The 12,887-nt window shown below is 43.5% G+C and overlaps 1 protein-coding gene across 4 annotated transcripts in view; it reads right to left on the reverse strand.

Moving 5' to 3' along the window:
* Positions 1 to 12,887, reverse strand: part of E2F3 (E2F transcription factor 3) — an 84,574-nt gene that overhangs the window by 6,620 nt on the left and 65,067 nt on the right. For 2 of the 4 annotated variants that reach the window (XM_086370079.1, XM_086370080.1), the window contains exons 2-5: positions 6,904 to 7,015; positions 5,477 to 5,678; positions 3,957 to 4,115; positions 517 to 631 (exon numbers count right to left, since the gene is read on the reverse strand). In XM_086370079.1, the coding sequence (XP_086226205.1) occupies positions 517 to 631; positions 3,957 to 4,115; positions 5,477 to 5,678; positions 6,904 to 7,015 (588 nt within the window). Of the gene's footprint in view, positions 1 to 516; positions 632 to 3,927; positions 4,116 to 5,476; positions 5,697 to 6,903; positions 7,016 to 12,887 lie in introns of all 4 variants that reach the window. The other 2 variants (XM_086370078.1, XR_015152424.1) reach the window with 2 other exon arrangements.

Genomic DNA, 12,887 nt, shown 5'->3' on the forward strand with positions numbered 1-12,887 from the left:
AGTCAGCTAGAGAAGGAAAATACCGTATGACATCCCATATATGGGGAATCTAAAAGGACCCCGAGAGCGTCACACTGAGGGAACTAAGTCAGCTAGAGAAGGAAAATATCGTATGACATCCCATATATGGGGAATCTAAAAGGAAATGGTACAACTTACAAGACACAGACTCACAGACTTAGAAAATGAACTTATGGTTGTGGGGGTGGGGGGACAGCTGGGAGTTTGGAATGGTCAGGTACACACTGCTATATTTAAAATGGATAACCAACAAGGACCTACCATATAGCACACGAAACTCTGCTCAGTGTTACATGGCAGCCTGGATGGGAGGGGAGTCTGGGGGAGGACGGATACCTGTCTATATATGGCTGAGTCCCTTCACTGTTCACCTGAAACTATCATGACATAATCAGCTATGCTCCAATACAAAATAGAGTTTATAAGGAGAAAACCAAAAAACACCGGGCACTCCAAAAAGATCTCTGCAGGTGAACAGAGATGTTATCTCCTTACCTCTATTGGGTCAGGCACTTCAAGTCTTGTTTCTGGAGGGGCTTTCACAACTATAACAGTTTGGTCTTTAAGGCCACTAATTTTTCGAATATCTTGATATGTAACATAAGCTAACGTAATGAGTGTTAAGGAACTCTTCCAACTAATTGTCTCAGATGTAACCACTATGAACAGAACCAAATAGATGCATGGAAAAAATTTTAAGTATTTTATGTCTTATCTCCTTCTAGATCTTCCAAACAACAAATCAAATATATAGCTTTTTTCCTGCCCATTTCTAAAAAGTCCACGGCTACTTAAGATATTAACATAAAAACAAACAGAATAGTTAAACTCTCAAAAGAAAACTTAAACTCAGTTTGGTCAGGGCTTTTCAAACCAGATTCTGAGTGTTCTGTCATTCAAGTTGAATGACCGCAGAATCCCAATTTACAGAAAAAATTTGAGCTCTATTAGCCATAATTTTGTTGAAATTGCAGTAACTTATATCTGCTACTCTACTATTATAAAGTGTCAGCAGCCACCCAAAATGAATGAATGAGTAGCAACTACATTTATCCGTGGAAGAACTCCAAGTCCCACTCAGGCAGACAGCTTGTTTTCTTAAGTGCACCTGGGCTGGTTGTGTTATAGACTGCTTGCTGATAAGAGTGTCATTATTTCTCTGTTAGGAAAACTGTCCTTTCTATAATACTATTAACTACAATATTTCGGTGCTCACAAGGAGGAAAGCAGCTTCCAGATGCTCTGCAAACCAAATGATTGAGGAAAAGAGAATAAAATCATATTCAGTACTCTCGGTAGCTACTTCTGGGCACTGAACAATTCTTTAAAGTGCCCTGAGAGTCAAACCTAAGAGGATATTATGAAAGAATATGGTATTTATTATATGATAAAAGTATTTGTGCAAGCTTGCTTAGAGAGACAGGCTTTGACTTGGTGCTACTAGAGAAGAGCTCACATAGCTTTCTTTTATAAGGGACGTGGAATAACATAATTAATCTACAATGGCTTTAGCCAGTTGCTTTTTTATATTAACGTACCAAAAAATGCCTAAGATGAAATAGCAAATCACAAGCCAATGAAGGCATTTCCGAAGATAACATAGTGAAAGGAGTCTGTGATCTAATATGTTCGATACAGTCATAGGTCTTAGCCTAGAGGAAATGATGTCCCTTAGATTAGTAGCTTTTTATTAGAAATTAAAGGAAGCTATGAACCTACTGTCCAGAAAAAAAACTCCTTCACCCATAATCTGCATGCACATTAAAAATATTTTTTTTGGCTGCACTGAGTGGAATGTGGGCTCTTAATTCTCTGACCAGCGATCAAACCTGCCCCCTGCAGTGGAAGTACAGACTCTTAAACACTGGAGCCCAGGGAAGTCCCTGCATGCACATTTAGGGGCATCTCTCACAGACTATTGGAGTAGGAAATGGCAACCCACTCCAGGCTTCTTGCCTGGAGAATCACATAAACAGAGGAGCCTGGTGGGCTACAGTCCATGGGGTCACAAAGAGTTGGGACACGACTGAAGTGACTGAGCATCCAGCATCTCACAGACTATCATGTTAAGTCTCAGTAGTTTAGACAACAGCTAATTTACTGTTGAGCTTGACAGAGAAGCTCATGCAGGATTCTAGGTTTTAGGTCATCATCTGTCTCATCAAGGAAGCCAATTGCTATCTTTATGGAAGACTTGACAGTTGTGAATTTTTACTGAGAACAGTGGGGAAACTGATAACTAGGTACTTGCCCCATAGCCCACTGTCAGAAAGCTATCTGACAACTTATTAAAACAAAAGCTCATCTACAATTACCCAACATGCTGCAGGAAGGAAAATTTCAACACATTTGTGAACAAGCTGTACCACATTCGGAACTGGATGGCAAATTGAAATAAATTGTGCAAACATATTCTCTAATCTTACAAACTTGCAAGTGCTTCCACTGTGGCTCCCTCCTGAATTTGTTTCTTGGGATAGCAGCCCCCTGGAAGGAAGCTTTCACTTCTGCAGAAAAGGCCCCAGAGAAAGCGAATGTAGGTGATAAGGCTACAAGTTGCCAATCGTGTGTAAAAACCGCATCTCCTCCTTTAAGGGGTTCCCGACTACACAAAGTAGGAAACAGCCCAGCTACGGCTATTCTTCTTTCTTCCCCTGTAAAACCACCCTGGCCAACGAGGCGGTGGGTGGTGGGCGTCAAATCATCACACCTCTTCTCCAGCTCACTAACCATCAGCTGACAAGGTTAATCCTTTGGCCAACAGGAAATGAACAATTGAGAAAACTGCTTGAATTGGAAAACAAATGTCTCCATAACTTTTAGCAAAAGGTTACTTTAGATGAGACACTACAAGAAACTGGGCAGGTCACATTTTATTTTTTGTCTAACAAAGATAAACGTGGAGCTAAAATTAGAAACAAGATTATTTAAAATACTGGTTTTGTTTTCTACTAATAACTGAGAAGATTGCAAAACCTTCTTGTCAACACAATGAAGTAATCGCCCTCTGCTATGGTCTGACGTGAAGTGATGACCAGTAAGTTTCCTTCAGGTAGTCAACAGACTGCCAGCCAGTTAAGAACAAGAGTTGGCTTTTTAATACTTTTACTTCCAATGACTAGAAGAATGGATAAACTGAGATTTCTTAAGCTTTAGGGTGCTTCTGCAATCAGTTTTCAGTGCTGTGATTCAGCACCGGTGTTGTTGTTGTTTAGTCGATCAGCCATGTCTGACTCTGTGACCCCATGGACTGCAGCCCACAAGGCTCATCTGTCCATAGCATTCTCCAGGCAAGAAGACTAGAGTGGGTTGCCATTTCTTTCTCCAGGGGACCTTCCCCACCCAGGAATCTGACCCGCCTCTCCTGCATTGGCAGGCAGATTCTTTACCGCTGAGCCACCATAATGTGCTTTAAAAATTATAGAACAATTCTTCTTACACTCACTCAACTCCTTCAACTATAGTTCAGTCACACAGAGTCAATAAATTCCAACTGCTTCCAATATCTGATGAAATGAAAATAGAATATGAGAACTGCAACAATGACAGCTAACACCCATCCAAAATCCAGGAAGGCTAAGATGAATCTGCTTAATGTTATCATTAATATGAATACTGACACCTTATGGATCTCATTAATAGTGTTGTCCTATGCTATGAATGTACCCGTATGTCCCAACCACATGTGAATAAAATGCTTTAAAAAATAGTTCCCATCTGGTTATCAGAAGAGAGATGATAGGATGCAGTCTAATAACTATCATTCCATAAATAATGAATACACATACACATGCCCCCCGCACTGCCCCTCCCCCCACCACTTACTTGGATGAAACTTGGGTAAAATTCTACCTTGCACATAAAAGTCAGATGGTCAACTCTGGAAATAGTCTAGAAAGCACTGACCCCCACTGAACAGGTGGCACAAAGGATATCTTTGATTCTCTGAATCCTCGGTTAACAGTTTGAGGTCCAGGGTGCAGCTTTGGATCAGTTCATCTAATTTCTTCTCTTCCTGACTGAGCTCGGTCACTTCTTTTGACAGGCCTTGACACTGGGCCAGCATGCCCCCGTCCTCAGACAGACTGCAGCCCCTGGAAATCCAAACACAGACTCTGCCTGGCTGTTCAACAGGCCAAAAGGGTCGGGGGGTAGGGGTGGGGCAGTGAAAGGGAGGGCTGGGAGAAATGGTCCTTCGGGTAAACGTCCCCTCTTTATGCAGGAGGTCACACTGCTTGTTAGCCAAGTGTTAAAATTAGAACGTTTATACATTTTTTTTTTATACATACAGTCCTTCACTTTTCACACCATAGAAATTAAGTGAAGAAACACTGCTATTTTCAGGTTTCTTTCCTCCATAGGAGGCCTGTTTCTTTAGAAGACTCAAATTCAAAGGGCAGAAGGAGGCGGCTCTTCTTCCTGCCACGTGCCTCCCAGCGGGGAAAAAGAAATGGCGGGGGTGGGGCGGTGTGGGGGGGAAAGGAAAGAAACAGCAAGGTAGAAAGACTGGAAGGAAAAGACGGAATGGTTCAAAAATTCAACCAAACATCACCCCAAAAAAGCATGAAAAACCTAGGTAATTTCTGAGCGTCTTATACCAACAACTAAGAAGGAAAAGGAGGTTAAGGAAACACAGATGTGCTGGAAGCAAGAACAAAGACCAATCCCCAACAGGTCTGTCTCAACTACTGGCTAAAGTGGGTTACTGAATCGTCACAAAATTCCAAAAAGTACAAAAAACTACCTGTTTGTCTTACGTTAGAAGCAGTGTTTTTTCAAAGTCAACCCTTCTAATAAGGCTTTGGAAGTTGCTTCTCAAATACTGGGTGTTCAGATTCTCTGTCCATAATTCACAAATGATGTGATCACACATTTAATCATGCGTGTGGGTGTGTAGGTGACAAGTATTATCATCTAGGCTTTCCAGAAGGAACCAAGGCATTTAAGTCTTGACTTAATTTACAGAGAAAGTGAGTTCATCTGCAGTGAGAACCATGGATAAAGATACTGTGTAATACACGTATGTGTGGATACCAGCCATAGATAGTTTCTAAATTCCTACTAGAGACAAGCCAGAGGCCTGTGTAAGCATCTGTTAGATTACATGAGAGCACACATGCTGATATGATGGTGACAGCTGAACAGCAAGTTACTGTACATCTGCAGGGCCCTATTTAATCCCAGGGTCCCCTTGCTTGAGGCTAACTGAATATAAATCCTTTTATCTATGACACCAGCTAAACAGAAGGTCTCTTTGTAAAGAGACTCTGAACTTCGGCTAAGGAACTGAGGAGGGAAGAGAGGAGAGAGAAGAGTAGGAGGAAAAAGGAATGAAAGTGTGGGCATGAGTGTGAAAGCTGGGCCTGGGAGAAACCCGGCTGCAGTTTGCAAGGAACCCCACCCCCAACCCAGCCCAGAGCCAGTGAACTGGGGGTGGGGGGTGACCCGTACTCACATCCACTGCACGTTGTTTTTAGACTTCTTCTTAATGAGGTGGATGCCTTCCAGGACGTTGGTGATGTCGTAAATCCTTCTCTTTTGCACCTTCAGCACCTCTGCCGCCTTGTTCAAATCCAAGACCCCATCAGGTGACTGGCTCAGGAGCTGAATGAACTTCTTGGTGAGCAGACCAAGGGATGTATCATACCGTGTTTTTTCTGAGGGAGATTTTGGAGCTTAAAGAAAAACAAAAACCGAGCGGGTAGGGGGAATAGGGGGAAAGGTAAAGAAATGAAGGGTTTCTTTGCAGTCAAGCAAGCCCCCTCTCCCCCAGCAGCCCAGGTATTAGCATCAGAAGCAAAGCTGTTGTTGCTGATGTTTTTGGTGAGTCATAGAAAGCTATGAACTGCTTTATTAGAAAAGGAAATGATGGTAAAAATTCCTGTTTGATGAAAGTGTTTCGCTGCGTATTTCTCAGTAGTTTCTATTTTGACTTATCTTACTCTGGGACTAGTGAAGTATCTCACAGATGGTAGGTGTTCAAAACTATCTGTTGAATGAATGAAAAGTGCTGTAGCCTCATGGAGCTGTAGCGACATGGAGCCTAACTCAATGGGTTCAGACTGTGAACCTCTCCAGCTTTTGATGACAGACCCATCCTAACTGGCTTTTCAGACTCCTTTATCTGTTTGCATATAACTTGTTCACCAACTTTCCAAATAATGTAGATGAAGAATGCCTAGGAAATGTCTTTCAATCCCATCTCCCCATCCCTCTGGTATGAAATATCCCCATTTAATATTGTATTTATTCTCTTATAGGTATACAGGTCAAGGGTTTAACTGAATATGACACACAATTTGTGGACTCCCTAATTCATAAACTACACGTTAGGAGAGGATGAAGTCTAAATTAATTTAGCCTCCACATTAAATGCCAGAGACATAAAGGACAATTTAGCTGTTTACAACCTCCTTTTCTCTTAAAGAAACAATGATCATGTTGATGGAAATGCAAACTAGCTGCAATTCACTGGTCTCCATCAAGTCTTAGGCTGCCATATGCTGAGCTAGAGATTTAGGCCAACAGAGGTAACACCTAATGCCCAGCTAGCCTTGGTCCCTCAAATAAGGTCCATGAAGGCAAGTTAGTTAGATTTGACCATGGAATGGTACCAAGGAGTTTACATTCTGAGTTGAAAAATGAAATTGTGCATATCAACAGAGGCCTCCCCTGAGGTCAGCTTACAGGTAACAGGACTCACTCTGTAAACCTTTCACTGGGTGTCTGCAGACATCATATTTATTTTTTTGGACAGGCAAAGACAGAAATGAAAAAGAACCAAACATGCCAAAATTGTCCACACCTCGGGTCCCTTCAGCCACGAGCTCTGAAAGTTGGGAAGTTCACACCTGGGGGAGGGAAAGACGACACAATCCTTACTTTTTGGGCTGTCTGGACTCCGGAGTGCAGCTCTTCCTTTGCCCTTGGGGGTTTTTAAACCATCTGAGAGGTACTGCTGGCCGCTTTCTCCTAGCTCCAGCCTGCGCTTTGCCTGGAATAAGAGAGTACAGTTGTTGGTCACAGGTCATGTGGACAATCGCAAGTGAGGCTGCGGCCTGGCTCCTACCAAACGCAGCGGGCTTGCATCAGCCCTACCCTGGCCCCCTCGGCCTCCTCTGGGCCTCAGTTCCCTCCAGCCTGGGCTCCCCGGAACCCTCCAAGACGGGGCTCTGGCCTCCTGTGCACAGATGGACAGATCCAACGATCCTTCAGGCTTAGGCTCTGCAGGCACTTTGTTCATTTACTCATGGATTCAACACATGTGCCAGGCATGGGGCTGGAGACTAAGAATACCACAGGCACCGTGGAACTTTAATTCACTTTCCCCCAGCAAACCTCGGCTGCTACCTCCATCTCTGACCTGGACTGAACCCCCTTCCATGTGTTCCCCCATACACTCTGTGTTTGTTGGTATCATAACACTTGCTGGATATAAGAGTTATTTTACTTATCTGTTTCTCATTTCCTTTAAGGCAGGGACTGTTTCCCATTTATCCTTGCAGACCTAGGGCTTGGCACAGAGCCTGGGTTTCTGTAGGTATTCAATCACACATACAGTCTCTCTCTCTATATACATATATTGATATATTCAATGAAAGAAAGAGTGATTGAAGAGGAACACAACTAGTCACAGACTACAAATGGTCATTCATCAGAATAAAAAATACCACAAACACTCAATCTTGGGCTTCCACTGGGATTACTTTCTGCATTTTGTTATCAATTTGGGCAAACGAGAAGTTCTCACCCAACTTTTTCATCTGATTTTCACTTTAAAAATATCCACTTTGTGTCTTTTGTGTACTGGGCTCTGGGCTTAGGGAACAGAGCTAAGCAAGACAGATAAAGAGTCCCTTGGTTCCTACTGTGCAGAGACCAGGAAAGAAGCCAGGTAATTAAGTAAGTAAGTGCCGACTGCTGACTGCATGGGTGTGAAGGGCGTTCAGACAGGGGTGGTACCAACTAGACACCCACACAGCAATGTGCATTTAGGCTCATTTCAGGGTGGATTCTCCTAATGAGGAGATTCACAATTTCAAAATAACTCCCCATGATGTAGACACTGAAGTAACAACTTATCAGCTGATGATACATATCCAGCTTCTCTACGGAAAAGTTATCAGCTAAATTCATTCTGTTCACTACAGTGGCCATGAGCCACAGGAGGCTCATGTGAACTGACACGTGCTGTCCATGTAAGACACACACTGGATTTCAAAAACTAAGGGTCAAAGAGCTCATGAATCATTTTTTTATATTGATTACATGTTAAAATGGTGCTGTTTTGGCTTTATAAATTATTAAATAAGATACTATTAAAGTGATCATTTTATCTGTATATGTATTTTATCTATACACATCAGTTCAGTTCAGTTCAGTCGCTCAGTCATGTCCGACTCTTTGCAACCCCATGAATCCAAGCATGCCAGGCCTCCCTGTCCATCACTAACTCCTGGAGTTCACCCAGACTCACGCCCATCAAGTCAGTGATGCCATCCAGCCATATCATCCTCTGTCATCCCCTTCTTCTGCCCCCAATCCCTCCCAGCATCAGGGTCTTTTCCAATGAGTCAACTCTTTGCATGAGTTGGCCAAAGTACTGGAGTTTCAGCCTTAGCATCATTCCTTCCAAAGAAATCCCAGGGCTGATCTGCTTCAGAATGGACTGGTTGGATCTCCTTGTAGTCCAAGGGACTCTCAAGGGTCTTCTCCAACAACACAGTTCAAAAGCATCAATTTTTCGGCACTTAGCCTTCTTCACAGTCCAACTCTCACATCCACACATGACCACAGGAAAAACCATAGCCTTGACTAGATGAACCTTTGTTGGCAAAGTAATGTCTCTGCTTTTGAATATGCTATCTAGGTTGGTCATAACTTTCCTTCCAAGGAGTAAGTGTCTTTTAATTTCATGGCTGCAGTCACCATCTGCAGTGATTTTGGAGCCCCCAAAAATAAAGTCTGACACTGTTTCCACTGTTTCCCCATCTATTTGCCATGAAGTGATGGGACTGGATGCCATGATCTTCGTTTTCTGAATGTTGAACTTTAAGCCAACTTTTTCACTCTCCTCTTTCACTTTCATCAAGAGGCTTTTTAGTTCCTCTTCATTTTCTGCCATAAGGGTGGTGTCATCTGCATATCTGAGGTTCTTGATATTTCTCCCGGCAATCTTGATTCCAGCTTGTGCTTCTTCCAGCCCAGCGTTTCTCATGATGTACTCTGCATATAAGTTAAATAAGCAGGGTGACAATATACAGCCCTGACGTACTCCTTTTCCTATTTGGAACCAGTCTGTTGTTCACATACACACATATATATCTTTTTATTGCGTGGCCTGTGTTTGTGGCACACAGTATCTTTCCACTGAGCAGTGCTGAGCTAAACATCACCACTCCAAAGGCCCAGAAATGACAATTAGCAAATTAACTTTGTGTGTGTGCTAAGCAGCTTTAGTCGTATCCGACTCTGTATGACCCTATGGACTAGCAAAGCCTGCCAGGCTCCTCTGTCCATGGGATTCTCTAGGCAAGAATACCGGAGTGGATTGCTGTGACCTCCTCCAGGGGATCTTCCCGACTCAGGAACTGACCCTCCCCTGTCTCATGTCTCCTGCATTGGCAGGCGGGTTCTTTACTACTACTTGCCCCACCTGGGAAGCCCTCTGCATGTCATCATCTGCTCCCACATAGTCCGTCAAATCCTTATATGGGCCTGTTGCTTTGGCTGGCCCAGAGAACATTCCCTCTTAATCGGGCTAGTTCCCTGATTGTTCTTTGGGGAGCATCTCTTCCCACAGACAGGTGTATCCGTGCACACAGGTGACCCCGACTAGGCTTGTCTTTCTTTCCATCCTCACCCTCCCCCACAGTGATCGAATCAGATGACCTAGGACCAAAGCTGGGTGAACAAGGCAATCCAAGGAAGTTTTCTGGAACTACTGCTAGTAAGGGGTGTGGCTTGTTAGTAAGGTTAAATTGTTAGCCGGAAGTGGCCTGAAAATGAGGCCTCCCCAGGGGAAAGCAGAGTGAGGAAAAGGAGAGGTGGGAGTCTGTCTGAGGCCATCCTTCAGAACTCTGGGTCAGGTCATGAAGTTGGTCTTCCCCAGACTTTTCAGTTACACTGGCCAATAAAGCCTCTTTTTTTCCTCAGAGCACTTTGAGTTGTGCTCCTGAAGGTGTGGTGAGGACCCCTGAAGGACCTCCTGAAGGAAGGTGAGGTGGGCAGAGTAAGAGCCTGTGGAAATGGCTGAGTCACGAAGGGCTCCAGTGCAATGTGGAGCCGGTGTGCATCGCTAAAGAGGGGCAGGGTGTGGTGGCCACTTCTTGTGGTCTTCAGGAAATTATTACTGAGAGAGACAAGCTTCATTTGAGGCTTACCTAAAAATAGAGGAGAAAAGCTCTACAGCTCTGCTCTAGAGACACTTTCTCTCTGTAAAAACTTAAGAGAGCTGTATTCTCTGGCCTGGCTAGCGCCCACAGAAGTAAAGTAAAATGGGAAAAGAGCTTGGGATCCTAACTCCTGCACCCTACAGGCTGCATCCTCCTTGACCCCTCAATAAAGAACCATCCGCTGGCCAGCAGCCTGGGGACATACTTGTTTTTGCTTCTCCATCCTAGGATGTTGTTTCCAACTGCTCTGAGGCTAAGGTCCATGGAAGCAGTAGGCTGTGGGCTGGGGAAAATTCTGAGATCTGTTGCTAAGAAACTCAGATTCAACTTCAAGGACCAAAACTAGTCAGGCTGTGTGACTTTGGTAACCAAGCACCAAACCAGAGTGGACCAAATCTCAATACTAGATAGAAAATCGACTCAATTTGAAAGGCACCCGAGAAAGTGACAGCCTATGAGACCTCTGTCTCTGAGGGAATCAATCACTAAGCCTGTGAATTTATACCCAAAGGAAATGAAAGAAGGGCACCCTCAGAAAAATCCTCCTAAAGGACAGAAATCAGAGTGGCCATCTTGGCCCCACAAGCAGGTCACATCTCCAGAAAGCCTTCCGCTGTGGGGAGGACACGGATGTGCTTCGGGAGGTGAGCTCCGTGTGTGATCTCCCCTTTTTCAAATGAAGTTTCGGGTTATCCTGTTTCCTTTCTTCCACTGTGTAGTGAGCAGGGACTAAACTGAACCACACAGAACTTGTGCAGGTGCTAGATCTGAAGACAGGCACAATAACGGGACTCTCTTCTAGGGGAAGGGCTCCACATTTTGATATATGATGCAGCAACATTACTTTAATGGTTACCTTAGCAAGTTCGAGCACATGTGCCTGCTAAAACAAATAAGAAGCCAGGTGGGAGGATTTAAACAGGGCAGGTAGTCTCCACCTACACACCCCCTTGCCCTGGGCAGAGCACCAGCACAGAGGAAATCTCCTCTTGGTTATCTCAACGTTTGTTTGCTCTTAGTGTGAATGTCTTGCTGAACGGAGAGCTACCTTGTTTATAAAGGGATCTTCGTATTACATGCCCTCTACCAGTAAAGCAACTAATACATGTGGTACTTAACAGAAGGCCCAGCCATTTGGTCCTGAGGAGGAGTAAATGCTGACCATGAGCCATGCAGCATCTTCCTGAGCTGTCATTATCAAGGGTGGCTTTTACTGGAAAGGAAGTATGTGTTAACTTCAGGACCTCAGCCCCAACTATGATGACATGACTCTGTATGGAAGAGTTGCACCATTAAGCATTTCAGGAAATATACACATGAAAATAACAGGAATAACTGTCAGGCAGCCAAGCAGTGGGCCGGGGGGAACATCCGTGGTTTCTGTCTACCTTGGTATTTCTTGCTCCTATTTTTTTCATCTGGAGAACTTCTTCACAGTTCTCAGTTTAGGTGGTTTCTTTGTCTCCAAGCTTGAGAACAAAAGGTCTGGCACTGTTCAGCATCTTAGGCTGGCCCTTCCCATTAAAGTCGCAGAGGTGGGTGCCTTAATCTGGGCCCACCCATCAGCATGGTCCAGTCGGCTGGCTAACCTGACTGACGGATGGGCCCATGACCAAAGCATGATGAATCAGTCAGTAATGGGATTTCTGTTGGATAGTACTGGGTTCTTTTCACTGCGAGGCTAGTAGGACGTGAGCCTGGAGCTCCCTAGGAGATGAGCCAACAGAGAAGAAAGCAGAGTTAAGAGCTGAAGGGAGACTGAGTCCCTTCAAAGGGGTTGCTAGATGTCACCAGTCCCCAAAACAGAGCTACTCTGGACTTTCATTTGTGTGAGCTGACAAATGTCCCTTTTTGGTAAATGACAACAGTTAGATTACTATCACTTGCAACAAAGAGTCCTAGATACAGCCTTTTAGTATTAACTACAGCACACTCAACATTTGAGTGCTTACAATATATCATATAACAGGTTAATCGCTTCCCACTCGACTATGTATCTTATTTTTACAACAACCCCATAAAGTGGTTAATATAATTTCCTACTTTACAGGAGAAAATGGATATTTAGATTTCTTAAATAACTTTTCCAATATCCCCACAGCCAGTAAATATGTACTCTAAAGTCTGTGTCTGTAACCATTCCATAAAATGATAGTGAAAGATTGGCATATAAAAATATTTGAAGTTATACTAAACTGATACCATCTTACTTTATGATAAACTTGTTTTATTTTATTCATAATTAAAAAAAACTTTCCTCATAACAAACACACAAGATAATTCAAGCAGCACAAATGGATATACCTGGACAGCTAATCTTTCTCCCATTCTTTTCTGTTCCTTTTAAAATTTTTATTGATAGTTGATTTTCAATGTTGTGTCTTTCTCTCACTCTTGATCCCCAATTCCCTTCCTCAAAGGCAAGCACTGCTAAGTTACTTAGATATCCTTTTAGACAGGCTGTGTAAATAC

Source organism: Bos grunniens, chromosome 23 (genome assembly GCF_055505025.1).
Source record: "Bos grunniens cultivar Pamir isolate PY7600 chromosome 23, Bosgru_T2T1.0, whole genome shotgun sequence".
Lineage (NCBI taxonomy): Eukaryota > Metazoa > Chordata > Mammalia > Artiodactyla > Bovidae > Bos > Bos grunniens.